The sequence below is a fragment of the Heptranchias perlo genome, chromosome 37, assembly GCF_035084215.1.
Source record: "Heptranchias perlo isolate sHepPer1 chromosome 37, sHepPer1.hap1, whole genome shotgun sequence".
NCBI lineage: Eukaryota > Metazoa > Chordata > Chondrichthyes > Hexanchiformes > Hexanchidae > Heptranchias > Heptranchias perlo.
Genome location: NC_090361.1, coordinates 18049362 through 18076853, shown reverse-complemented (window position 1 = coordinate 18076853; position 27492 = coordinate 18049362). Strand labels below are relative to the sequence as shown.

At 45.0% G+C, this 27492-nt stretch overlaps 1 protein-coding gene across 1 annotated transcript in view; it reads right to left on the bottom strand.

Moving 5' to 3' along the window:
• Window positions 1-27181, bottom strand: part of LOC137304323 (C-type lectin domain family 4 member M-like) — a 43914-nt gene extending 16733 nt beyond the window's left edge. Inside the window, exons 1-5 of the mRNA XM_067972872.1 lie at window positions 27076-27181; window positions 26288-26407; window positions 15623-15697; window positions 13585-13656; window positions 4145-4210 (exon numbers count right to left, since the gene is read on the bottom strand). Of these exons, the coding sequence (XP_067828973.1) occupies window positions 4145-4210; window positions 13585-13656; window positions 15623-15697; window positions 26288-26407; window positions 27076-27166 (424 nt within the window). The 5' untranslated portion in view covers window positions 27167-27181. The remainder of the gene's footprint in view (window positions 1-4144; window positions 4211-13584; window positions 13657-15622; window positions 15698-26287; window positions 26408-27075) is intronic.
• Between the last annotated feature and the right edge of the window lie 311 nt (window positions 27182-27492).

Genomic DNA, 27492 nt, shown 5'->3' with positions numbered 1-27492 from the left:
ACATATTCTGATCTCTGCATGAAAGGCCATAAACAAAGATAATAAATAGGCCTCCCACATTCCATGGTTTGAGCACATGGTCTTAACTACATCAAAGAGACTTAGTCCTAGTAACAAAAGAATGACACTTTCTCCCAACCCTAAAAAAATGAACACTTTGCGATAACACCAGTCTCTCTCTCTCTCTCTCTCGGTTGGTCTCTCACTGCAGTAGAGAAGCTTACAGGAAGGTCCAACAACAGGATGATGAAAAGAACCTCAAGTGCCGAAGAGCTGATCACCCTTCAGGCCACGATGAAAAGTCCTTGATTTAAGGTTGTATATATTAATGATTTGCCTAATGTTTGTTTGAATTGTTAAATCATTAAATAAAAACATTTCAAAATACTAAATATATAACAGGTAGAGTAAGGTCATATGTATGGTTTGGTTTTGCTTCATGAATGCTCGCATGAATTATAACATCATTAAATAATTACTTTTGATTAACAAAACTACTGAGAGGGTGACTTTCTTTGCTTGACTATTGTCCGGGTTCAAGGATGAGTGGAAAATCAGGTTTTCCCTACGGTGGTTATTTTACTGGTTATGTTCCAGAGGCCTGCACTAATAATTCAGAGATGTGAGTTCAAATCCCACCAGTTTGTGAATTTGAATTCAGTTATAAAAAAACATTTGTGATAAAACACTGATCATGAAGCTGTTCGATTGCCTTTAAAGCCCAACAATTCACTAATGTCCTTTAGGGAAGGAAACTTGCCGTCCTTACTCGGTCTGGCCTATATATGACTCCAGTCCCACACCAGCGTGGTTGACTCTTAACTGCCCTCTGAAATTACCTAACAAGCCACTCAGTTGTATCAAACAGGATAAGAAGATAAAACCAGATGGAATAGGCATCAGGTTCAGACATGATGAAGGCACACCCAGCCCTGTCGATCTGGCAGAGACCTCCTTATTAACATCTGGATGCCAAAGTTGGGAAAGCTGTCCCACAGACTAGTCAAGCAACAATCTGACATAGTCATACTCAGAATCATATCTATCAGCCAGCATCCTCCATCACAATCTGTAACCTCATGACACAACATATCCCTCACTTCTCCTTCACCATCCCTGGGTATGTCCTATCCCACAGGCTGGATAGACTCACCAGAGTCAGTCGGGAGTGGGGAGTGACAATGGGAATCCTTAACATTGACTCCAGACCCCATGAAGTCTCATGGCTTCAGGTCAAACATGGGGAAAGAAAAGTCCTTTTGATTCCGATCTACTACTCTAATTCAGCTGATAAACCATACTCCTCCATGTCGAACACCACTTGGAGGAAGCACTGAGGGAAGCAAGGGCACCGAATGTTCTTTGGGTGGGGGACTTTAATGTCCTTCACCAAGGGTCGCTTGGTAGTACTACCACTGACCGAGCTGGTCGAGTCCTGGAGGACATAACTGCCAGACTGGGCTTGCAGAAGGCAGTGAGAACCAAGATGAGGGAATAACCTACTTGACCTCTTCCTCACAAATTTACCTATTGCAGATGCATCTGACCATGACTGTATCGGTAGGAGTGACCTCCTCCTTATGGCGACCAAGTCCTGTCTTCACACTGAGGACACCCTCTATCGTGTTGTGTGGCACTACCACCATGCTAGGTGGGATAGATTAAGAACAGATCTAGCAGGTCAAAACTGGGCATTCAGGAGGCACTGTGGGCCATCAGCAGCAACAGAATTGTATTCCATCACAATCTGTAATATAGAGTCATAGAGTTATACAGCACGGATAGAGGCCCTTCGGCCCATCGTGTCCGCGCCGGCCATCAAGCCCTGTCTAATCTAATCCCATATTCCAGCATTTGGTCCGTAGCCTTGTATGCTATGGCATTTCAAGTGCTCATCCAAATGCTTCTTGACCCAGCCTATCCCTCACTTCTCCATACCATCAAGCCAGATGACCAACCCTGGTTCAATGAGGAGTGCAAAGAGCATACCAGGAGCAGCACCAGCCATATCTGAACATGAGGTGCCAACCTGGTGAAGCTACAACACAGGACTACATGCATGCTAAACAGCGGAAGCAGCATGCTACAGACAGAGCTAAGCGATCCCACAACTAGCGGATCAGGTCAAAGCTTTACAGTCTTGCCATATCCAGTCACGAATGATGGTGGACAATTCAACAACTACCTGGAGGAGAAGGCTACATGAACATCCCCATCCTCAGTGATAGTGGAATCCAGCATTTGAATACAAAAGACAAGGCTGAAGTGTTCATAATGATCTTCAGCCAGAGGTGCCGAGTGGATGATCCTTCTCGGCCTCCTCCTGAGGTCCCCACCATTACAGAAGCCAGTCTTCAGCCAATTTGATTCATTCCATGTGATATCAAGAAACGGTTGAGTGCACTGGATACAGCAAAGGCTACGGGTCCCGACAACATCTCGGCTGTAGTGCTGAAGACCTGTATTCCTGAACTAGCTGCGCCTCCAGCCAAGCTGTTCCAGTGCTGCTACAACACTGGCATCTACCCAACAAGATGGAAAATTGCCCAGGTATGTCCTGTCCACAAAATGCAGGACACATCCAACCCGGCCAATTACCGCCCAATCACCCTACTCTCAATCACCAGCGAAGCGACGGAAGGTGTTGTCGACAGTGCTATCAAGCGGCACTTACTCACCAACAACCTGCTCACTGATGCTCAGTTTAGGTTCTGCCAGGGCCACTTGGCTCCAGACCTCATTAGAGCGTTGGTTGAAACATGGACAAAAGAGCTGAATTCCAGAGGTCAGGCGAGAGTGACTGCCCTTGACATCAGGCAGCACTTGACCAATTGTGGCATCAAGGAGCCCTAGTAAAACTGAAGTCATTAGGGATCAGAGAAATATCTCCAGTCATACGTAGCGCAAAGGAAGATGGTTGTGGTTGTTGGAGGCCACCACCAGTGCATCATGGCAGCAGTGTGTATTATCTACACGAAGCACGCCAGCAACTCACCAAGGCTTCTTCGACAGCACCTCCAAAACCTGTGACCTCTCCAGAAGGACAGCAGGCACATGGGAACACCATCCAACCCCAAGTTCCACTTCAAGTCACACACCATCCTGACTTGGACATACATCACTGTTCCTTCATCGTTGCTGGGTCAAACCTCCTCGAACTCCCTACCTAACAGCATTGTGGGAGTATCTTCACCACACGGACTGCAGAAGTACAAGAAGACGGTTCACCACCAACTTCTCAAGGTAATTACAGATGGGCAATAAATGCCGGCCTTACTAGCGACACCAGTATCCCAAGAATTAATTTTTAACATGAGACTTATTTACCTTAAGTTTACACAGTTGTTCGGCAACTATGCTGGCAGTAATGTGACTAGTATCACAGCTTCCCTCTGAAACGCTCTCTAGTTCCGTTTACAGATCAAATAAGTTACCTGTCTCCTCCTTGGTAAAAATTGAGGCAAAATTCTTATTTAGCTCTTTTGCAGCCTGTATAACATCAGTTGCCAGGCCCTCATCCAATCACACTTTCAGTGACCCCACTCCATCCCTTGTTTTTCTTTTTCTCTTAATATAACTGAAAAACTTTTTATTATTATCCTTCACTTCTCCTACCATTTCAATTCATAATTATTCTTTGCCCTTTTGTTGCTCTTTTTACTCTCCTGCAGCTCTTTTGGTATTGAATCTGTCTTAATTGTTTGCCATTTTCCTTCATGGCCTTAAATGCTTTTTTTTCCCTTCGGTATGAGTTGCCTGGAGGTCCCATTTAACCAGGCAGGAGTGTGTTTAAGCTTGGTACCTTTGCTTTGCATTGGTTCACATTGGTTTATTGTATTCAGAATCACCTCCTCAAAGGAACTCCTCAGTTTCCCAACTCTCCCAGTCATGTGCAAACTCCAGGCCCTGTCTGACAAGACTTCTCAAGCACTTAAAGTTGGTCCTTTTAAAGATAAGAAGACCAACATCTCCTTATCACTGATCAGAAGCGTTTGTTGATCGCACCTGTGTTTAGTAACCAGAGCCAGCGATAAGAAGCTGTACAGTATTATCAATCCACCTGATCTCTCAGTGTCACCATTCAGACAGTTTCCAGTATGAATAATTGGAGATCAAAGGTCTCTCTGATGGTTATTAAACTCACTCTCCTTCAGCTGTGAAATCTCAGTCCCAAGTTCAGCGAATGAGCTTCTTGTCTCTTCAGTCAGTCCTGTAATTGAAAGCGGAAAAAGACTTTAGATCTTGTGACAGTGATTGGAACGCAAGATCAGTTTTGCTTTCTTTTCAGATTTTGAATTATGCAAGATTTTCACAGGTTAGAAACTATTTCCACTGGTTGGTGAGTTGGTAATAAGAGGCATCAATTGCAGATTTTCACTAACTTAATGAAGGAAGATGTTAGGAATTTTTTTTTCTGCAAAGGGTTTATAAGACATGGAATGTCCGACCAGAAATAGTGGTGGAAACAGAATCCAGAATAGCTTTTAAAAGGGACTTGGCTAGATACTTCAAAAAGAAAAATATGTAAGGGTTCAGAGAAAGGGCAGCGGAAAGGGATAAAGTGAAAACCTCTTTCAGAGCGCGAGTAGATGTGATAAGAACAGGAGTAGGCCATTCTGCCCCTCAAGTCTTTTCCGCCATTCTATGGCTGATGGCTGATCTGTACTTCAACTTCATTCACCTGCCTTTGCTCCATATCCCTTGATAGTCTTAACCTTCAAAAGTCTTTTGATTTCAGTCTTGAAAATTTCAATTGCCCCAGCATCCATAGCATTTAGGGGAGAGTTCTAGATTTCCACTACCCTTTTTGTACCCATGCACTAGCGTTTAGTGAGTTGTGTGCATGAACACCCAAATCTATTTGCACCTCCACAGTTCCTGGTCTCTCATTGACAGCAACATCAGGGAATCTTTCTCGTCCTTGCAAGGACCAGTGGAATCTGCAGTAGATCCCCAGCTAAGAAGCAGTCAGGGACCAGTCGGTGCCTCCACCTCCACAGAAGCACAGACGACAGCTCTGGTGGCAGAACGGGACAGAATAAACAGCATTCTGTATAGCAGCTTCCAGATCATGGGGGCCATGATGCTAGCTGCTGTCTCTTGGGGCTTTCAGGATCTCATAGAGTCATAGAGTTATACAGCACGGATAGAGGCCCTTCGGCCCATCGTGTCCGTGCCGGCCATCAGCCCTGTCTACTCTAATCCCATATTCCAGCATTTGGTCCGTAGCCTTGTATGCTATGGCATTTCAAGTGCTCATCCAAATGCTTCTTGAATGTTGTGAGGGTTCCTGCCTCCACAACCCTTTCAGGCAGTGAGTTCCAGACTCCAACCACCCTCTGGGTGAAAAAGTTCTTTCTCAAATCCCCTCTAAACCTCCCGCCTTTTACCTTGAATCGATGTCCCCTTGTTATAGAACCCTCAACGAAGGGAAAAAGCTCCTTAGTATCCATCCTATCTGTGCCCCTCATAATTTTGTACACCTCAATCATGTCCCCCCTCAGCCTCCTCTGCTCCAAGGAAAACAAACCCAATCTTCCCAGTCTCTCTTCATAGCTGAAGCGCTCCAGCCCTGGTAACATCCTGGTGAATCTCCTCTGCACCCTCTCCAAAGCGATCACATCCTTCCTGTAGTGTGGCGACCAGAACTGCACATAGTACTCCAGCTGCGGCCTAACCAGTGTTTTATACAGCTCCATCATAACCTCCTTGCTCTTATATTCTATGCCTCGGCTAATAAAGGCAAGTATCCCATATGCCTTCTTTACCACCTTATCTACCCGTTCCGCCGCCTTCAGGGATCTGTGAACTTGCACACCAAGATCCCTCTGACCCTCTGTCTTGCCTAGGGTCCTCCCATTCATTGTGTATTCCCTTGCCTTGTTAGTCCCTCCAAAGTGCATCACCTCGCACTTTTCCGGGTTAAATTCCATTTGCCACTGTTCCGCCCATCTGACCAACCCATCTATATCGTCCTGCAGACTGAGGCTATCCTCCTCGCTATTTACCACCCTACCGATCTTTGTATCATCAGCGAACTTACTGATCATACCTTTTACATTCATATCCAAGTCATTAATGTAGACCACAAACAGCAAGGGACCCAGCACCGATCCCTGTGGTACCCCACTGGCCACAGGCTTCCAGTCACAAAAACAACCTTCGACCATCACCCTCTGCCTTCTGCCACTAAGCCAGTTTTGTATCCAAAGTGCCAAGGCACCCTGGATTCCATGGGCTCATACCTTCTTGACCAGTCTCCTGTGGGGGATTTTATCGAAGGCCTTACTGAAATCCATGTATACCACATCCACTGCGTTACCCTCATTCACACACCTAGTCACCCCCTCAAAAAATTCAATCAAATTAGTCAGACATGATCTTCCCTTGACAAAGCCATGTTGACTATCCTTGATTAATCCTTGCTTCTCCAAGTGGAGACTAATTTTGTCCTTCAGAATTTTTTCCAATAATTTTCCTACCACTGATGTTAGGCTCACTGGCCTGTAGTTCCCCGGTTTTTCCCTACTCCCCTTCTTGAATAATGGTATTACATTAGCGGTTCTCCAGTCCTCTGGCACATCCCCTGTGGCCAGAGAGGTTCTGAATATATGTGTCAGAGCCCCCGCAATCTCCTCCTTTGCCTCACACAGTAGCCTGGGATACATTTCGTCCGGGCCTGGGGATTTATCCATTTTTAGGCCTGCTAAAACTGCCAATACCTCCTCCCGCTCGATGTTAATATGTTCGAGTATATCACAGTCCCCCTGCCGTATTTCTATGTCTGCATCGTCCTTCTCCAGGGGCTATGTGGCCGGGTCCTGCTCCGACTTCTTGTGTTCTTTAGATTTGTGGTTGGGATCAGATCAGCCATGATCTTATTGAATGGCGGAGCAGGCTCGAGGGGCCGATTGGCCTACTCCTGCTCCAATTTCTTATGTTCTTATGTTCTTAAAACAGATGCAAAAAATTCATTTAGAACCCCTCCTACATCTGCTGGCTCCACACACAGATTGCCATTTTTGTCCCTAATGAGCCCTATTTTTTCCCTAGTCATCCTCTCACCCTTAATATACTTATAAAACATCTTAGGATTTTCCTTTATTTTGCTCGCCAGTGTTATTTCATGGCCCCTCCTTGATCTCCTAATTTCTTTTTTAAGTATCCCCCTGCACTTTTTGTACTCCTCTAGGGCTTCCTCCGTCTTTAGCCTTTTGTATCTGCCAAAAGCCCTCCTTTTTTTCCTAATCCATTCTCGTATATCCCATGACATCCAAGGTTCCCTGGAGTTCTTGGAACCACCCTTGACCTTTACGGGAACATGTTGCCATTGTATGGTCTCAATCTCCCTTCTGAAAGACTCCCATTGCTCCGATGCGGATTTTCCTACAAGCAGCTGATCCCAGTCCATTTTGGCCAGATCCTGCCTTATCCTATTAAAATCGGCCTTCCCCCAATTTAGAACCTTCATTTCCGGCCCCTCCCTGTCCTTTTCCATGACCACCTTAAATCTCACCGAATTATGGTCACTGTCACCAAAGTGCTCACCTACTAGCACTTCTTCCACTTGGCCGGCCACATTCCCTAGAATTAGGTTCCGTACCGCCCCCTCTCTTGTAGGACTTTCTACATGCTGGCTCAAAAAGCTCTCCTGGATGCACGTTAAGAATTTTGTACCCTCTAAGCCTTTTACACTCTGAGTATCCCAGTTAATATTGGGGAAGTTGAAATCCCCCACTATTATTACCCTATTATTTGCACAATTTTCTGAGATTTGCCTACATATCTGTTCCTCTATCTCCCCCTGACTGTTTGGGGGCCTATAGTACACTCCCATCAAAGTGCTTGCCCCCTTTTTGTTTTTAAGCTCCACCCATATGGCCTCATTAGAGGAACCTGCTAATATATCATCCCTCCTTATGGCAGTAATTGATTCTTTAATTAATATTGCGACCCCCCCTCCTCTTATACCTCCCCCTCTGTCTCGCCTGAAGATTCTGTACCCCGGAATATTGAGCTGCCAGTCTTGCCCCTCCCTCAACCATGTCTCTGTGACAGCAACAATATCATACTCCCATGTGTTTATCAACACCTTCAGTTCATCCACCTTATTCGCAAGACTCCTTGCATTAAAATAGATGCCATCCAGCCTTGCCCTCACATATTTGCCCTGTCTTCCAAGCTGACTTGTTTTTTTCTCTATATTTGGCTGCACATCACCCCCTATTGTAGCTCCACTCTGTATCCCATCCCCCTGCCAAGTTAGTTTAAACCCCCCCCAACAGTGCTAGCAAACATCCCCGCAAGGATATTTGTCCCGCTCTGGTTCAGGTGCAACCCGTCCGACTTGTACAAGTCCCACCTTCCCCAGAAGCAGGCCCAGTGATCCAGGAAACTGAAACCCTCCCTCCTGCACCAACTCTTTAGCCACGCATTCATCTGTTCTATCCTCCTATTTCTATACTCACTAGCCCGTGGCACTGGGAGTAATCCAGAGATTACAACCTTTGAGGTCCTGCTCTTTAATCTGCTACCTAGCTCCCTAAATTCTTGATGCAGGACCTCATCTCCCTTCCTACCTATGTCGTTGGTCCCAATGTGGACCACGACCTCTGCCTGCTCACCCTCCCCCTTGAGAATGCCCTGTAGCCGCTCAGTGACATCCATGACCCTGGCACCAGGGAGGCAACAAACCATCCTGGAGTCACGTTTACGGCCACAGAAACGCCTGTCTGTTCCCCTTACGATAGAATCCCCTACCACTATAGCTCTTCCACTCTTTTTCCTCCCAGCCTGTGCAGCAGAGCTACCCCTGGTGCCAGGAAGTTGGCTGCTGCTGCCTTCCCCTGATAAGTCATCCCCCTCAACAATATCCAAAGCGGTATATTTGTTTGAGAGCTGCCATTACACCAGCCAACCTGCTGATCAATGGGGACATAGATCCAGGTCCCTGTGGAATGGGACAGCGTGATCCTGCCATCTCTCAGGAGAGCAGCACATTCCAGGCCTCCAGCCTTCCCCCTTGGAGCACCAGGGAACAAGCACCAGAGATGCAGCCAGCAGTGGCTCTCTGCCAGAGGTGCAGGGAGAGCGGAGCTGAGCAGCTAATAAACGAGATGGCGAAAGCGGACCTGAGTGGCCAATAAAAGGGGCGGGGAGAGCGGACCTGAGGGGTGAATAAAAGGGGCGGGGAGAGCGGACCTGAGGGGTGAATAAAAGGAGTGGGGAGAGTGGACCTGAGGGGTGAATAAAAGGAGTGGGAGAGCGGACCTGAGTGGCCAATAAAAGGGGCGGGGAGAGCGGACCTGAGTGGCCAATAAAAAGGAGTGGGGAGAGCGGACCTGAGTGGTGAATAAAAGGAGTGGGGAGAGTGGACCTGAGGGGTGAATAAAAGGAGTGGGGAGAGTGGACCTGAGGGGTGAATAAAAGGGGCGGGGAGAGCGGACCTGAGGGGTGAATAAAAGGAGTGGGGAGAGTGGACCTGAGTGGTGAATAAAAGGAGTGGGGAGAGTGGACCTGAGGGGTGAATAAAAGGAGTGGGGAGAGTGGACCTGAGGGGTGAAATAAAAGGGGCGGGGAGAGCGGACCTGAGGGGTGAAATAAAAGGAGTGGGGAGAGCGGACCTGAGGGGTGAAATAAAAGGGGCGGGGAGAGCGGACCTGAGGGGTGAATAAAAGGAGTGGGGAGAGCGGACCTGAGGGGTGAATAAAAAAAATCAAGAAAGAGACAAACAGTGAGGTCACAGCGGAGCACTGAGGGAAGGTCAGTGTAAGTATTTAGTTGATTGGTAAGTGTTTTTAGTGGTTATTGTGTTTAATGGTTCTTGTTTTTAGTGGTTGGTCGTGTCTTTAGTGGTTAGTGTCTTTAGTGTTGGTTAAATAACCTTAAAGCTAAGCAAAGAGTTAAAAAGAGCAGGAAACCAGAACATTTAAACAACCCAGGGAATAAAATCTCACTCAGTGACATGATAATCAGCACAGAGGGAGGCGGTGGAATCCGAGGAAATTAAACTAAGTCTTTAATTTATGATACACGTTCTATCTTTAACTATAAACTATAAATAAATAGTTAAATAAATATTAAGAATAATTAATTACTAAATAATTCTAAATCAAGCTAAAATCCATCAACGAAATATAATTTAGACCTTAAGTGTTTCTATTAGTTCTAGAATTAAATTAATACTAACAAATAAATAAATTTAAAGAAACTAGAAATGGCCGTGCAGACTGTGTGTCGGGACTGTAATATGTGGGAGTCTGTGGACAGCGAGACTGTCCCGAATTGCTGCATCTGCAGGAAATGTCTCTGCCTTGAGTCACTCCGGCTCAGAGTCCTTGAGCTGGAGTGCAAGTTAGAAACACTCCAATTCACAGCTCAGCAGGTTAAGGGGAACCAAGGGGAGAGAAGGAGGTCCCGCAGTCCAACAGGTACAATGTACTTTCTAGCTGTGAGAATAAAGATATAGGCTGCGGGGTGGACAGCCAGAATGCTGACCATAGCACTGTGGAGCACGAGACAGTCCAAGGTGGGGGACGGAACAGAATAGAAATGTCGTCATATGGAATTCTATAATTAGGGGATAGATAGCGTCCTCTGCAGTCATGACCGAGGGTGTGTTACCTATCCAGAGCAAGGGTAAAGGATATTTCGGAGCAATTGGAGAGGAACTTGGAAAGGGAGGGGAAAAGATCCAGATGTCGTGCTCCATGTTGGGACCAATGACAAAGGGAAGAAAAGGGAGGAGTCCTGCTAAGGAAATATCAGAAGTTAGGAACTAAATTAAACAGCAGGACCTCACGGGTGATAATCTCGGGATTACTACCTGAGCCATGTGCTAATTGGCAGAGGGACAGGCAGATCAGAAAGGTGAATGTGTGGCTGAAAGAGTGGAGTGGGAAGGAGGGGTTCCATTTCATGGGACAGGAGGGAGTTGTACTGCTGGGACAGGCTCCACCTGAACCGGAATGGGACCAGTGTCCTAGCAGAAAGGACAAATAGGGCTTTGGATAGGACTTTAAACTGGTAAGATGGGGGGAAGGATCTGGGGAAGAGAACATAAGTCTGAAGAAAAAAGAAATAGGAAATGAGAGTAAAAGCCAGACCAAGTTAAAGAATAAGAGTAATATAAACGGACAGGGAACAAATACAGTTACAGAACATGAGTACAAAATGACTGTTAAAAACAAAGGGAGGGGAACAATTACTAAAAACAAATTAAATTGCCTGTACAGCAATGTGCACAGCATCCGAAACAAAGCAGGGGAACTGGAGGCAATAATTCATAGCAGGGAGCCAGATGTGATAGGGATAACTGAAACATGGTTACATAAGGGACAGGACTGGCAGTTAAATATTGCAGAATATAATGTATTCAGAAAGGATAGGGAAGGAAGATGGGGGTGCAGGAGGGGGGTGGTAGCTGTACTAATGAGAGGCAACATTATGGCAGTAGAAAAAGGGACATAAGTAACATTTAGATAGAAACAGAATTAATATGGATTGAGACAAAGGATAAGAAGGGATCGATCACGTTAATAGGGATATTCTACAGACCAGCTAATAGTGGAAGGGAAGTGGAGGGAGAAATATGTGGGCAAATCTATGAAATGAGTAAAAGACATCGAATAATAATCATGGGAGATTTTAACTGCCCCCAAATAAACTGGCAAGAGGAGGTCAGGAAAGGGGGAAAGGGGAATGGAGTTTTTACAATGTGTACAGAATCCTTTCTTACCCAGTATGTGAGACGCCCAACAAGAGAGGAATCACTGCTGGATGGAGTAACGGGAAATGAACCAGAACAGACAAGAGAAATAAGCGTAGGGGAACATTGAATCATAGGATAGATACAGCACAGAAGGAGGCCCATCGAACCCGTGGCCGGCTCTTTGTAAGAGCCATCCAGTTAGTCCCATTCCCCTGCTCTTTCCCCATAGCCCTGCAAATCTTTTCCCTTCCAGCATTCATCCAATTCCTTTTTGAAAGCCATGATTGAATCTGCTTCCACCACCATTTCAGGCAGCGCATTCCAGATCATAACTACTTGCGTAAAAAAGTTTTTTCTCATGTCGCCTTTGGTTCTTTTGCCAATCACCTTAAATCTGTGTCCTCTGATTCTTGACCCTTCCACCAATGGGAACGGTATCTCTTTATTTACTTTAACTAAACTCATCATGATTTTGAACAATTCTATCAAACCTCCTGGAATTCCAGAGGTCAGGCGAGAGTGACTGCCCTTGACATCAAGGCAGCACTTGACCAATTGTGGCATCAAGGAGCCCTAGTAAAACTGAAGTCATTAGGGATCAGAGAAATATCTCCAGTCATACGTAGCGCAAAGGAAGATGGTTGTGGTTGTTGGAGGCCACCACCAGTGCATCATGGCAGCAGTGTGTATTATCTACACGAAGCACGCCAGCAACTCACCAAGGTTTCTTCGACAGCACCTCCAAAACCTGTGACCTCTCCAGAAGGACAGCAGGCACATGGGAACACCATCCAACCCCAAGTTCCACTTCAAGTCACACACCATCCTGACTTGGACATACATCACTGTTTCTTCATTGTTGCTGGGTCAAACCTCCTCGAACTCCCTACCTAACAGCATTGTGGGAGTATCTTCACCACACGGACTGCAGAAGTACAAGAAGACGGTTCACCACCAACTTCTCAAGGTAATTACAGATGGGCAATAAATGCCGGCCTTACTAGCGACACCAGTATCCCAAGAATTAATTTTTAACATGAGACTTATTTACCTTAAGTTTGCACAGTTGTTCGGCAACCATGCTGGCAGTAATGTGACTAGTATCACAGCTTCCCTCTGAAACGCTCTCTAGTTCAGTTTACAGATCAAATAAGTTACCTGTCTCCTCCTTGGTAAAAATTGAGGCAAAATTCTTATTTAGCTCTTTTGCAGCCTGTATAACATCAGTTGCCAGGCCCTCATCCAATCACACTTTCAGTGACCCCACTCCATCCCTTGTTTTTCTTTTTCTCTTAATATAACTGAAAAACTTTTTATTATTATCCTTCACTTCTCCTACCATTTCAATTCATAATTATTCTTTGCCCTTTTGATGCTCCTTTTACTCTCCTGCAGCTCTTTTGGTATTGAATCTGTCTTAATTGTTTGCCATTTTCCTTCATGGCCTTAAATGCTTTTTTTCCCTTCGGTATGAGTTGCCTGGAGGTCCCATTTAACCAGGCAGGAGTGTGTTTAAGCTTGGTACCTTTGCTTTGCATTGGTTCACATTGGTTTATTGTATTCAGAATCACCTCCTCAAAGCAACTCCTCAGTTTCCCAACTCTCCCAGTCATGTGCAAACTCCAGGCCCTGTCTGACAAGACTTCTCAAGCACTTAAAGTTGGTCCTTTTAAAGATAAGAAGACCAACATCTCCTTATCACTGATCAGAAGCGTTTGCTGATCGCACCTGATACAAATGTATTTAGAAACCAGAGCCAGCGATAAGAAGCTGTACAGTATTATCAATCCACCTGATCTCAGTGTCACCATTCAGACAGTTTCCAGTATGAATAATTGGAGATCAAAGGTCTCTCTGATGGTTATTAAACTCACTCTCCTTCAGCTGTGAAATCTCAGTCCTAAGTTCAGCGAATGAGCTTCTTGTCTCCTCAGACATTCCAGTAACTGAAAGAGGAAAAAGACTTTAGATCTTGTGACAGTGATTGGAACGCAGGATCAGTTTTGCTTCCATTTTAGATTTTGAATTATGAGAGATTTTCACAGGGTAAATGAGAAACAACTATTTCCACTGGTTGGTAACTGGAGGGCAGCAATTGAAAATTATCATCAACACAATGAAGGAAGAGGTGAGGAATTATTTTATGCAAACAGTTTACAAGACATGGAATGCCCGACCAGAAATAGTGGTGGAAACAGAATCCAGAATAGCTTTTAGTGCTGGATATTTCAAAAATAAAAATTTAGAATGGTACAGGGAAAGGGACAAAATGTCCTGTAACATTATGTTGATTTTAATTGTACAGTAGCTGGACCCGTTTATTATCTATTGATTTTAATTGTACAGTACATGGACACTTGTTTATTATCTATTGATTTGTCTCTGGGAATTACCTCAGTGGTTCTCCCGATCAGAGGCCATAACTTTGACGGAAGGTGAGTGGAAACCCCATTTACATGACCTGAACATGGTTGTTTCTGCCCATCTTCTGCCAACAGTTACACCGGCAGATCAGGGAAAATCCCCGAGGGAATCTCTGGCATTTGTGTTTAGTTTGTGCCATCACATTCCAAGATGGGAAAATATAAACACTGAGAAAGAAAAGCAGTCGTTTGTTGCTGGTTTCTGCGGAGCTGGAACTGGAATTTACAACCAGATGCCAATCTGCATTGACAGCAATTAGACCTGGACAGGATAGGTTAATTCCACCTTAAGAGCAGAATAATACATTGGTATAATACTGCTCTTCTCATAAAACGTCACATCCTACAACTTACAAAGAGCAATGCCATGGGAATCAAACAATAATATGGTAAAAGTCTCACATACAGACGGTCACAGTGAATGGGGGCAATTTTATCTTGGGCTGGGATCGGCGCGTGTGGGGGCTGGGGTGAGTGACAAGCCCGCTGCCCCACTGCTGCGTGACACCTGGGAGGTTTTAACTCCTTGGTCTTATTTAAATGGAGCTTGTTGGACTCTAGGCCGGTGGGAGGGTGTGGGATGTCGGGTGGCAGGCTGCCGCCTGTGGGGACCTGAGGTAAAGCTCACTGACACTAAGGTTAATGCTTTTGAGGATGTTCCAATGGGAATTACGGTCAGGGGGGAGGAAAGCCCGGGATAGGTGAGGCCCAAGGTTTCCTTTTGGGGCCCACAAAGAAACCTAAAAACAAATTTAAAACAAGTCACCTCTCCGTGCCTCTTCTGGCCCTCAGTCTGGGTCCCAGCAGGTTTGGTCTGGCAGGGAAGCAACCATTGATTCCCCCCTCAAGCCTTAGGTTAAAATAGCAGCTTGGGCCCCAATTACATCATCGGAGCCCGATCTGCATATTTAAAGAGGACCTCGCCAGCTTGGGACGGGTGTCCTTGCCGCCTGCAATTTAGAATCAGATTGGGGTAAGTCCTCCACTACATTTTAAAAGCCCCCCTGCCTGGTTTCTACCGGGCGAGGGGTTAAAATTACCCCCAATGTGTTCATAGTATAAACATCTGTAGAGCTTTTATAATCGGTTCCTGGGAATTGTGAACCAATCAAATCCACTTATACTTGATTGACTCAAATTTTGAACAAATCAGAAGACATTTCACCACCATCCAGTTATCCTAACTTGCTCAAACGTCCCAGAAACCAATCAAAAACACTTTCCCACTCTTCAGTTCCTCCACTGTCTCTCACCACTTCTCTCCTAAACCCTGCTCACTGCAAGCAATACCTGCTCCTCCTTAGTAATATATATATATATGTGAATGGGTGTGTATATAAGCCCGCTCTTTAGTGAGCCGTAGGTTTGAATAAGTTATATCTTCTTCTCGTCGAACGCACTGCAGCTCAATCCTTGAAGAATGACCAGACTGTCTGAAAAACTAGAGACTCCTTTGAACTGGAGATTGTGATAGGCCTTTAACACTTACTGTTAATCTTTATCTGGGAAAATTCCATCTTGAAATTGGCCACTGATGCTTTCATTTCACTGAACATCTGTGTAACTGAAATAGAAAGAAACCTTTAGATCTCAACCAGCAAATCAGTGTGGCACAGGTTCACATAGTTTGTACACAAATGGCAGCTCAGAGGCTGTTCTGGTCCAGATTGGAGTTTGATGATACCTTAATGAGGCTAATGGATCCATCACCATCATTATTCTTGTTCGCTTTGACTTTGATGTTGCATCTTACAAGGAGGTGAAGGTTTGTGTTCCTTTGAGAGTTCTGAACACACAACACATTAGTGGGGAATGAAGGATTTTTGGACATTACCTGGATTAATTACCTGCTAAAGGAACAGAGTTTGGTTCAAAGAACTGTAACAAGAGGGTTTGCAGGGAAGTGCGACCAAATTTGAAAAGTGTTACGCAGTCTGTCAGGAAGGCTACAGATAATGTGGCCTTGAGAGACGGTGGGAAGTCACCATAAATACCAGGTGCTGTTTGGTAGCATCAGTCTGTGTAACCATGGGAAAGAGAGAATGGAAAATTACTGAGAGGTTATGATTGTCAACAAGAATGGTATAAGAGACAGTCCATGAGACCGAACGGTGCTCGGAGCATGGGACCAGAAGAACGTGAGGCAGGAAATCGGTGGACAATTCGTGTTCACGAAACAGAAGAATTGGCCATTCTGAGTCTCAAACTGTACTCCTGATTTGAAGGTTGTATGCATCTCTATCTCTAAACCTGTACTGTTATAATGTTAATAAAACCATTAGTTCGAAAAGTTTAAAGTCTCAGTTGATCTTACTCTGATTACCCTAAAGAGTTAAGAGAGGAAAAACAAACACTTTATGGGAGGAAGCGGAATCCACGAGAGGCCAACAAATAACGTGCAATGACATATTAGGCATTTTGCCCACACACCCGGCACTATCTCAAGACCTCGGTTTATAGAACCTTCACCCAAACTTGGATATGTCAGAGGAGAACTGGCTTTGCTGCCTACACTTCACAAGATAGGCTGCCAGAGTTGTGACATCTGCTGCAGAAAGATTGATGCACAACATCGGGATTAATTTGTGAGATCTTCCCATTAAAGTGAAGGTTACCAAAGCATGAAATGGTAACCTTGGATGATGACCCCAATTAGATTGTCCTGAACAGCAGAAGAGGAGCACTACAGTGAGGCACATGCAGCTACGAGGCATCATTGGCATTTTGAAAGCGCACTTTGGTTGCCTGGACAGGTCAGGCTCTGCATGTATTATCAAGATCAGGTGTCCAGCATAGTGACAGCTGCTGTACCCTTCACAACTTTGCTGTTGAGGAAGAACTATCTGGACCTGACCATCAGGAGCATCAGAGGACAAATGGCTGCAGTGTGTACCATCCACAGAATGCACTGCAGCAACTTGCCAAGGCTTCTTCGACAGCACCTCTCAAACCCGCAACCTCTACCACCTAGAAGGACAAGGGCAGCAGGCACATGGGAACAACACCACATGCGCGTTCCCCTCCAAGTCACACACCATCCCGACTTGGAAATATATCGCCGTTCCTTCATCGTTGCTGGGTCAAAATCCTGGAACTCCCTTCCTAACAGCACTGTGGGAGAACCTTCACCACACGGACTGCAGCGGTTCAAGAAGGCAGCTCACCACCACCTTCTCAAGGGCAATTCGGGATGGGTAATAAATGCTGGCCTTGCCAGCAACGCCCACTTCCAATGAACGAATAAAAAAAAAATCCTCTTCAAAGTCATGCCCTTTCTTGGTCACCACAGCCTGACCTTTAACCCCACTGGCTGTGCATCTAGAAATGCCTTGGCAGTTATTGAAGTGGCTGCCCCCTCCCTGCATGATACCCTCCCATGATATGAAGCACAGAATGGCTGATTTAGCTGGGCACACTGTGACATTTGCCCTTGAACAAATAGTGGCTGAGTGTGAAGGTATTGAATACTTTGAGAAGGTGGATGTTGGAGTGGCTCCCTGCAACTCCATGAGAGGGCCCAGGGGCCCAAATCAGGATAAAGATAAGTGTTTCCAAATGTTGACCTGCCCCTCAGGGAACAGAGGAACAACTATGTGAAGGAAATCGGTCCATTTAGGATCAATCTCCTTTGTGTTCATCATTCATGGGACCTCATCAGGACACAACTGGCCCCGTGCCCACTCTCAGCAGCGTGTCTCTCACTGGGCCCATCAGGGGCATGATGGGCAGAATTCCTGGGCGTGTCCTAGAGAGACCCAGACATGCCCCCAGTCAGTGCGATGTTACAGGGACAGGTCTCGGGGGGCAGTCCCTCCATCGAGCACAGTCTCCCAGGGAAGTTGCAAGGGGTGGAAATTCTGTGGATCTGGGCTCCACTCTAAACAGCAGCCTCCAGCCACATTGCAGGTTCTCCACATCCCCACACATCAGAATTTCTACCCTCATTAATCTTTTTAAAAGGGAATCAGACAGTTGCTTGAAAAAGAGGAAGATTAAAAAGTATGGGGAGCGAGCAGCAGTGGGATTAGACCAGTTGGCTCACGTGGCTGAATCTTTACACTTACCTCTACTTCTTGCCTTCACGGTTGTACTGAGCGGAGGCTCTGCCAGTCAGCCATTAAAATACCTTTGGGTTACTTTGTACATCACAGGACTCTGAATTACATTTATTCAGGGGGTGTCTGTCCAAGTCAAACAAGTGTCTCAACTACCCAAGAAAACAACAGCATTACGGAGACATGGCTGCAGGGTGACCAAGACTGGGAGCTGAATATCCAAGGGTATTCGATATTTAGGAAGGACAGGAAAAAAGGAAAAGGAGGTGGGGTGGCGTTGTTAGTAAAGGATGAAATGAGAGCAATAGTGAGAAAGGATATTGGCTCAGAAAATCAAGATGTAGAATCAGTCTGGGTGGAGTTAAGAAGCACCAAGGGATAGAAAACACTGCTGGGAGTTATCTATAGGCCTCCAAACAGTAGTGGTAATATAGGGGACGGCACCAAGCAGGAAATTAGAGATGCATGTAACAAGGGTGCTACAGTAATCATGGGTGACTATAATCTACATATAGACTGGCCAAACTAAATTAGCAATAATACTGTGGAGGATGAATTCCTGGAGTGTGTATGAGATGTTTTTTTAGACCAGTACGTTGAGGAGCCAACCAGGGTACAGGCCATCCTAGATTGGGTATTGTGCAATGAGAAGGGGTTAATTAATAATCTTGTTGTGCGGGGTCCTTTAGTGAAGTGTGAACATAACATAATAGAATTCTTCATTAAGATGGAAAGTGAAGTATTCTAATCTAATGGTGGTGGACGATTAAACAACTAACTGGAGGAGGAGGCTCTGTAAACATCCCCATTCTCAATGATGGCGGAGTCTTCACGGAAGAGGACACAAATAATTTCCCAGAAATGCTATGGAACCAAGGGACGAGTGAGAAGGAGGAATTAAAGGAAATTAGTATTAGTAAAAAAATAGTGCTGGAGAAATTAATGGGACTGAAAGCCGATCAATCCCCAGGGCCTGATAATCTGCATCCCAGAGTACTAAAAGAGGTAGCCATGGAAATAGTGGATGCATTAATTGTCATCTTCCAAAATTCTATAGATTATGGAACAGTTCCTGCATATTGGAGGGTGGCAAATGTAACCCCACTATTTAAAAAAGGAGGGAGAAAGAAAACAGGGAACTACAGACCAGCTAGCCTAACATCAGTGGTAGGGAACATGCTAGAGTCTATTATAAAGGATGTGATAACAGGATGCTTAGAAAATATCAATGGGATTAGACAAAGTCAACATGGATTTATGAAAGGGAAATCATGTTTGACAACTGGAGTTTTTTGAGGACGTAACTGGTAGAATAGATAAGTAAGAACCAGTAGATGTGGTTTATTTGGATTTTCAGAAGGCCTTTGATGAAGTCCCACATAAGAGGTTAGTGTGCAAAACTAAAGCACATGGGATTGGGGGTAATATACTGGCATGGATTGAAAATTGGTTAACAGACAAGAAACAGAGAGTAGGAATAAATGGGTCTTTTTCGGGGTGACAGGCAGTGACTAGTGGGGTACCGCAGGGATCGGTGCTTGGGCCCCAGCTATTCACAATATATATCAATGATTTGGATGAGGGAACCAAATGTAATATTTCCAAGTTTGCTGACAACTCAAAACTAGGTGGGATTGTGAGTTGTGAGGAGGATGCAAAGATGCTTCAAGGCGATTTAGACAAGTTGAGTGAGTGGGCAAATACATGGCAGATGCAGTATAATGTGGATAAATGTGAAGTTATCCACTTCGGAAGGAAAAACAGAAAGGCAGAGTATTATTTAAATGGTGATAGATTGGGAAATGTTGATGTACAAAGGGACCTGGGTGTCCTTGTACACCAGTCACTGAAAGCAAACATGCAGGTGCAGCAAGCAGTTAGGAAGGCAAATGGTATGTTGGCCTTCATTGCAAGAGGATTTGAGTACAGGAGCAGGGATGTCTTACTGCAGTTATACAGGGCCTTGGTGAGACCACACCTGGAGTATTGTGTACAATTTTGGTCTCCTTACCTAAGAAAGGATATACTTTCCATAGAGGGAGTGCAGCGAAGGTTCACCAGACTGATTCCTGGGATGGCAGGACTGTCGTATGAGGAGAGATTGGGTCGACTCGGCCTGTATTCACTCGAGTTTAGAAGAGTGAAAGGTGAAAGATTGAAACATATAAAATTCTGACAGGGCTAGGTAGACTGGATGCAGGGAGGATGTTGCCCCTGGCTGGGGGGTCAAGAATCAGGATACGGGGTAGGACATTTAGGACTGAGATGAGGAGAAATTTCTTCACTCAGAGGGTGCTGAACCTGTGGAATTCTTTACCACAGAAGGCTGTGGAGGCCAAGTCACTGAATATATTTAAGAAGGAGCGAGATAGATTTCTGGACACAAGAGGCATCAAGGGGTATGGGGAGAGAGCGGGAATATGGGATTGAGATAGAGGATCGGCCATGATCATATTGAATGGCGGAGCAGGCTCTAAGGGCCGAGTGGCCTACTCCTGCTCCTTATTTCTATGTTTCTATGTTTCTATGGGCTGTCGAGTTTTGGATGAGCTCAGGTTTATGGAGGGTGGCAGATGGGAGGCCGGCTAGTAGAGCATTGGAATATTCGGGCCTGGAAATAACAATGGCACGGATGAGGGTTTCAGCAGCAGATGAGCTGAGGCGGGGCAGAGACGGGCGATGTTACAAATGTGAAAGTAGGCAGTCTTTGTGATGGAGCTGATATGGGGTCGGAAGCTCATCTCAGGGTCAAATAGGAAGCCACGGTTGCGAATGGTCTGGTTCAGCCTCAGACCGTGGCCCGGGAGTGGGATGAAATAGTGGCTCGGGACCGAAGACAATGGCTTCTGTTTTCCCAATATTTAGTTGGAGGAAATTTTTGCTCATCCAGTACTGGATGTTGGACAAGCAGTGTGACAAATCAGAGACAGTGGAGGGGTCGAGGGAGGTGGTGGTGAGGCAGAGCTGGGTGTCGTCAGCGTACGTGTGGAACCTGATGTTATGTTTTCGGATGATGTCGCCGAGGGGCAGCATGTAGATGAGATTAAGAGGGGGCCAAAGATAGATCCTCGGGGGTCTCCAGAGGTAATGGTGTGGGACTGGAAAGAGAAGCCGTTGCAGAAGAGTCTTTGGCTACGACTGGATAATAATGGAACCAGGCGAGCGCAGTCCCACCCAGCTGGATGACAGAGGAGAGGTGTTGGAGGAGGATGGTGTGGTCAACCGTGTCAAAGGCTGCAGACAGGTCGAGGAGGATGAGGAGGGATAGTTTACCATCATCACAGTCACATAGGATGTCATTTGTGACTTTGATAAGGGCCATTCCAGTGCTGTGGCAGTGGTGGAAGTCTGATTGGAGGGATTCAAAGATGGAGTTGCAGCAAAGATGAGTATGGATTTGGGAGTAAACAACAAGTTCAAGGACTTTGGAGAGGAAAGGGAGGTTGGAGATAGGGTGGAAGTTTTCAAGGTCAGTGGGGTCGAGGCTGGTTTTTTTGAGGAGGGGGGGGGTGATGACGGCAGATTTGAAGGGGAGGGGCACATAATCTGAGGAGAGGGAACCGTTAACAATATCAACTAACGTGGGGGCCAAGAAGGAAAGTTGTGTGGTCAGCAGTTCGGTGGGAACAGGGTCAATGGAGCAGGAGGTGTGCCTCACGATCAAGGGGAGCTCGGAGAGGTCATGAGGGGAGATGGGAGAGAAACTAGAGAAAGATGCAAGTTCAGGGCTAGGGCAGGGAGGAAGTGTAGGGGAAGCTTGGTTGGTGGGTTAGGGGTACATAACATAAGAACATAAGGACTAGGAGCAGGAGTAGGCCATATGGCCCCTCGAGCCTGCTCCGCCATTCAGTCAGATCATGGCTGATCTTCAACCTCAACTCTACTTTCCTGCCCAATCCCCATATCCCTTGATTCCCCTGGAGTCCAAAAATCTATCTATCTCAGCCTTGAATATACTCAACGACTCAGCATCCACAGCTCTCTGGGGTAGAGAATTCCAAAGATTCACAACCCTCAGAGTGAAGACATTTCTCCTCCTCTCAGTCTTAAATGGCTGATCCCTTATCCTGAGACTATGTTCCCAGTTCTAAACTCTCCAGCCAGGGGAAACAGCCTCTCAGCATCTTGGTAGGCAGGGAAGCAGCTGAACGGATGGTCTCAATCTTAGTGACAAAGAAGCCCAAGATCTCCTCGCACATGTTGTTGGAGTTGAGGGTGGAGGAGGTGGGGAGAGGCGTTTAAGAGGACGGTTTGTAGTGGAGAAGAGAAGCTGGGGGTTATCTTTGCATTCCAGGATGATCCTGGAATAGTGAGCAGTTTTGGCAGAGAAGAGCCGGTCCCAATAGTTCTTTATGTGGTCCAACCAGACAAGGGCATCGAAGGTGGAGCTAAGGGTGTGATTGAGCAGATAGGTAGCTGCAGAACATAGGAACATAGGAACAGGAGCAGCCCATTCAGCCCCTCGAGCCTTTTCAGACATTCAATTAGATCATAGCTGATCTGTATCTCAACTCCATCAATCACCTTGAATCATAGAATCATATAGCACAGAAGGAGGCCATTCTGCCCATCGTGCCTGTCCTGGCTCTTTGAAAGACCTATTCAATTAGACCCACTCCCCTGCTGTCTCCTCATAGCCATGCAAATGTTCCTGCACCCTCTTTTAAATTATACCATTTAGTTTATATTGCCTCTCCTCATTCTTCGTACCAAAATGAATCAATTCACACTTCCCTGTGTTAAATTTCATCTGCCATGTGTCTGCCTATTTCACCAGTCTGTCTATGTCCTCCTGAAGTCTGTTACTACCCTCTTCACTGTTTACTACATTTCCGAGTTTCGGTCATCTGTATACTTTGAAATTATGCTCTGTATACCCAAGTCCATATGTCAAAAAGAGCAGTGGTCCTAACACCGACCCCTGGGGAACACCACTGCACATTTACCTCTAGTCTGAAAAACAACCATTCACCATTGCCCTCTGCTTTCTGTTCCTTTAGCCAATTTCTTATCCATGCAGCACCAGCCCTTTTAATTCCATGGGCTTCAATTTTGCTAACAAGCCTATTGTGTGTTACTTTATCAAACGCTTTTTGAAAATCCATATACACCACATCAACTGCATTGCCCTCATCAACCCTCTCTGTTACCTCATCAAAAAACTCAATCAGGTTAGTTAAACACTATTTGCCTTTCCGTAATCAATCCACACTCATCCAAGTGACTGTTAATTCTGTCCCAGATTATCGTTTCTAGAAGTTTCCCCACCACTGAGGTTAAACTGACTGGCCTGTAGTTGCTGGGTTTATCCTGACACCCTTTCTTGAACAAGGGTGTAACATTTGCAATTCTCTGGCACCGCCCCCGTATTCACGGATGTTTGGAAGATTATGGCCAGTACTTCGGCAATTTCCACCCTTACTTCCTTCAGCAACCTAGGATGCATCCCATCCGGACCGGGTGATTTATCTACTTTAAGTACAGCCAGCTTTCTAGTACCTCTTCTTTATCAATTTTTTAGCCCATCCAGTATCTCAACTATCTCCTCTTTTACTGAGACTCTGGAGCATCTTCTTCCTTGGTAAAGACAGATGCAAAGTACTCATTTCGTACCTCGGACATCCCCTCCGCCTCCATGTGTAGATCTCCTTTATGGTCCCTAATCGGCCCCACTCCTCCTCTTACTTTCCGATTACTGTTTACATGCCTGTAGAAGACTTTTGGATTCCCTTTTGTGTTGGCTGCCAGTCTATTTTCATACTCTCTCTTTGCCCCTCATATTTCCTTTTTCACTTCCTCTCTGAACTTTCTATATTCTGCCTCGTTCTCACTTGTGTTATCAACTTGACATCTGTCCTATGCTCCTTTTTTCCATTTCATCTTACTCACTATTTCTTTTGTCATTCAGGGAGCTCTGGCTTTAGTTGCCCTACTTTTCTGCCTCATGGGAATGTACCTAGACTGTACCTGAACCATCTCCTCTTTAAAGGCCGCCCAATATTCAATTCCAGTTTTGCCTGCCAATCTTTGATTCGAATTTACCCAGGCTAGATCAGTTCTCATCCCTCCTCCAATTGAGTATTTTTACTTTAGATTGGTCCTTGTCCTTTTCCATAGCTATTCTAAACCTTATGATACTATGATCGCTATTCCCTAAATGTTCCCCCACTGACACTTGCTCCACCTCATTCCCTAGAACCAAGTCTAGCAATGTCTCCTTCCTCGTTGAGCCAGAAATGTACTGATCACGAAAGTTATCTTTGTGACTCCTTCTTTCCTTTGACTACCCTTTTGCTATTTATCTGTTTGTAAAAGACTTTTAGGTTCCCTTTTATGTTAACAGTTAATCTATTCTCATACTCTCTCTTTGCCCCACTTATTTCCTTTTTCAGTTCTCCCCTGTACTTTTTGTATTCAGCTTGGTTCTCTAATGAATTATGACCCCGATATTTATCATAAGCCTTCTTTTTCATTTTAATTTCTATGTCTTTAGTCATCCAGCGAGTTCTAGCTTTGGATGCTCTTCCTTTCCCTCTCGTGGGAATGTATCTAGTCTGTACTCAAACTATCTCCTCTTTGATGGCTTCCATTGCTCATTTACTGTTTTACTGCCAATTTTTGATTCCAACCCACTTGGGCCAGATCCCTTTTCTACTCACTGAAATTAGCCCTCTTCCAGTTGAGTCTTTTCATATTTGATTTTTCCTTGTCCTTTTCCACAACGACAGTAAACCTAATGACATTGTGGTTCCCTAACCCATAATAACCTTGCCTAACAAAAATCTATGAAACTCAATTTTGATTTTTTCAATTGATCCCTAATCTCAACAATTTTGGGGAGAGAGTTCCAGATTTCCTTTGTGTAAAGAGGTTCTTCCTGACTTCACCCCTGAATGGCCTAGCTCTAATTTTAAGGTTATGCCCCCTTGTTCTGGACTCCCCCAGAGGAGATAATTTCCCGCTATCTACCCTATCAACACCTTTAATCATCTTAATTACCTCAATTAGATCACCTGTTAATCCCCTATACTGAAGGTAATACAAGACTAGTCTATGCAACTTGTTCTCATAATTTAACCCTTTGAGCCCCGGTATCATTCTGGTGAATTTGCACTGCACCCCCTCCAAGGCTAATTATGCCTTCCTGAGGTGTGGTGCCCAGAACTGAATACAGTACTCGAAATGGGATCTAACCAGAGCTTTATATAACTAACATAACTTCCACCCCTTTACATTCCAGCCCCCTTGAGATAAAAGCCAACATTCCATTAGTCTTATTAATTATTTTTTATACCTGTCCATTAGATTTTAGTGATTTCTGTACTTGGACTCCTAAATCTCTCTGCTCCTCCACAGTTCCTGGCTTCTCACCATTTAGAAAATACTCTGATCTATCTTTCTTAGGTCCAAAGTGGATGACCTCACACTTTTCCACATTGAACTCCACCTGCCAGTTTTGCCCACTCACTGAATGTCCCTTTGCAACTTTCTGCTCCCATCTACACTATTTATTGTGCCACCTAACTTAGTGTTGTCAGCAAACTTAGAGATACGGCTCTCGATCCCTTCATCCAAGTCATTTATAAATATAGTGAAAAGCTGAGGCCCCAGTACAGATCCCTGGGGGACATTGCCAGTGACATCCTGCCAATTGAAGTACATACCCATTATCCCTACTCTCTGTCTCCCACCTCATAAGAAATTCCCTATCAGAAATGTCATGGTGAATGAAGGGCCAAAGGCTAGACAGTTGGGAAATTGACATTGCCTTTGTAAGTGACTTGGGAGAGAGTTTTTTCCAGGGGCAGACACCGAAGGAAGTGTGGTCAGAAGAGGGAAGGGGGATGAGATGGGGATATATATACACAAGAAAGTGATGAAGGATGGGGTCTCAATACGGGATAAGGTGTTGTTATGTGTCCTGCCCCACAGTGTCTGGTAGGATCACCTTTACTATTACTGATCCCCAGTCCCACTACGGAATTAATATTACCTACATTATTAATGCATGCTAATTTAAGTACATCTCCGAATTAGCTTTGTTAACTATCATTGCAGAATTCAATAATTTCCATAGTTTAAGATATCACAAAACTTACATAGTATAAATGCAGCACCAAGAATCACCATAGACAGCAGGATGGAGAGACCCAGGAGAATATAGATGACCAGAGATGACCGCTTTCCTTGGACAGGCTCTGCTGCTCCGACACCATGTTCTGCAAAGTGTAAGTGAAAGTCATCACCGAAAGGATTAGAGAGAAACGTCTTGTGAAAAAGATTCCAAACCTTTTCCCATTTGGACCTGGGGAAGAGGCAGAAGAGCCAAGTGTTGTTGTCAACATTGGAATTTTTCAAACTTTGCACGGTTGGGCCGATCGAACATACAATTCTTAAATTCAAGAACTTTCATCAATAGAACGTTAGAGATCTAAACTGGGCAGGAAATTGAAGTAACACAAGTTATGGACAGTTACAAACAACAGACACAAAATATCATTTACTCAGGTAATCTGCAAGGTACAAGGAATAAAGAGCGTTCGTCCATCTCACATCTCCGTCCTCAGCATTTATTCAACATTTCACCATCCCTCATCCAGCAACTTTACTTCAAAATCATCCTGACAGATTTCAGTGTGAGTCAATAACATCATCAGTTAAAGGGATGGTCACGGAGTGATTTCTGACCCCACTGCTTTATTTCACTGTTCAGCTCTAAAAACCAATCAGTCCTTCTGTAGAAGTGGAATTTCCTGACAACACGTTCTCCCAACGAACAAGAAATGACCTTTCCATTGATGTTAATTGATCTGAAGGTGATAATGAATTCTAGCTAATCAACTCAAACTGAATAAACTACAATAGTGATCAGATCATTGATGTGTACCTGACTTCAAATCTTCCCGTTTTCTTTTGTCTCCTCTCAGTTGATCAGGAGAAAAGTCATTGACATTTTGATAAGTGTCGTCGAGCTCCATGTTATCAGTTGGAAGGACTTCTTGTCTTTGAAGAAAATGTGGAAGTCAATTGGAGAAATGTGACTTTTTGTCACATACATTTCCTCTTTCTGTGCTTTCAGTGACAACTATGAATATTTTCTGCTGGTTAGCAAAATGTGACTTTTTGTCACCCACAGTTCCGATTGCTGTGCTTTCAGTGTTTCTCTGAAAAGCAAAAACTATAAATATTTTCTGCTGGACACCAAGATATTTTAGCACTTCTGCTTTTGATGATGGGTTTAAAGGCAATGCCCTGAACTGAAGAACTTGAGGGCTTCTCAGGCATTCCTGCCCTAAACGTGTTC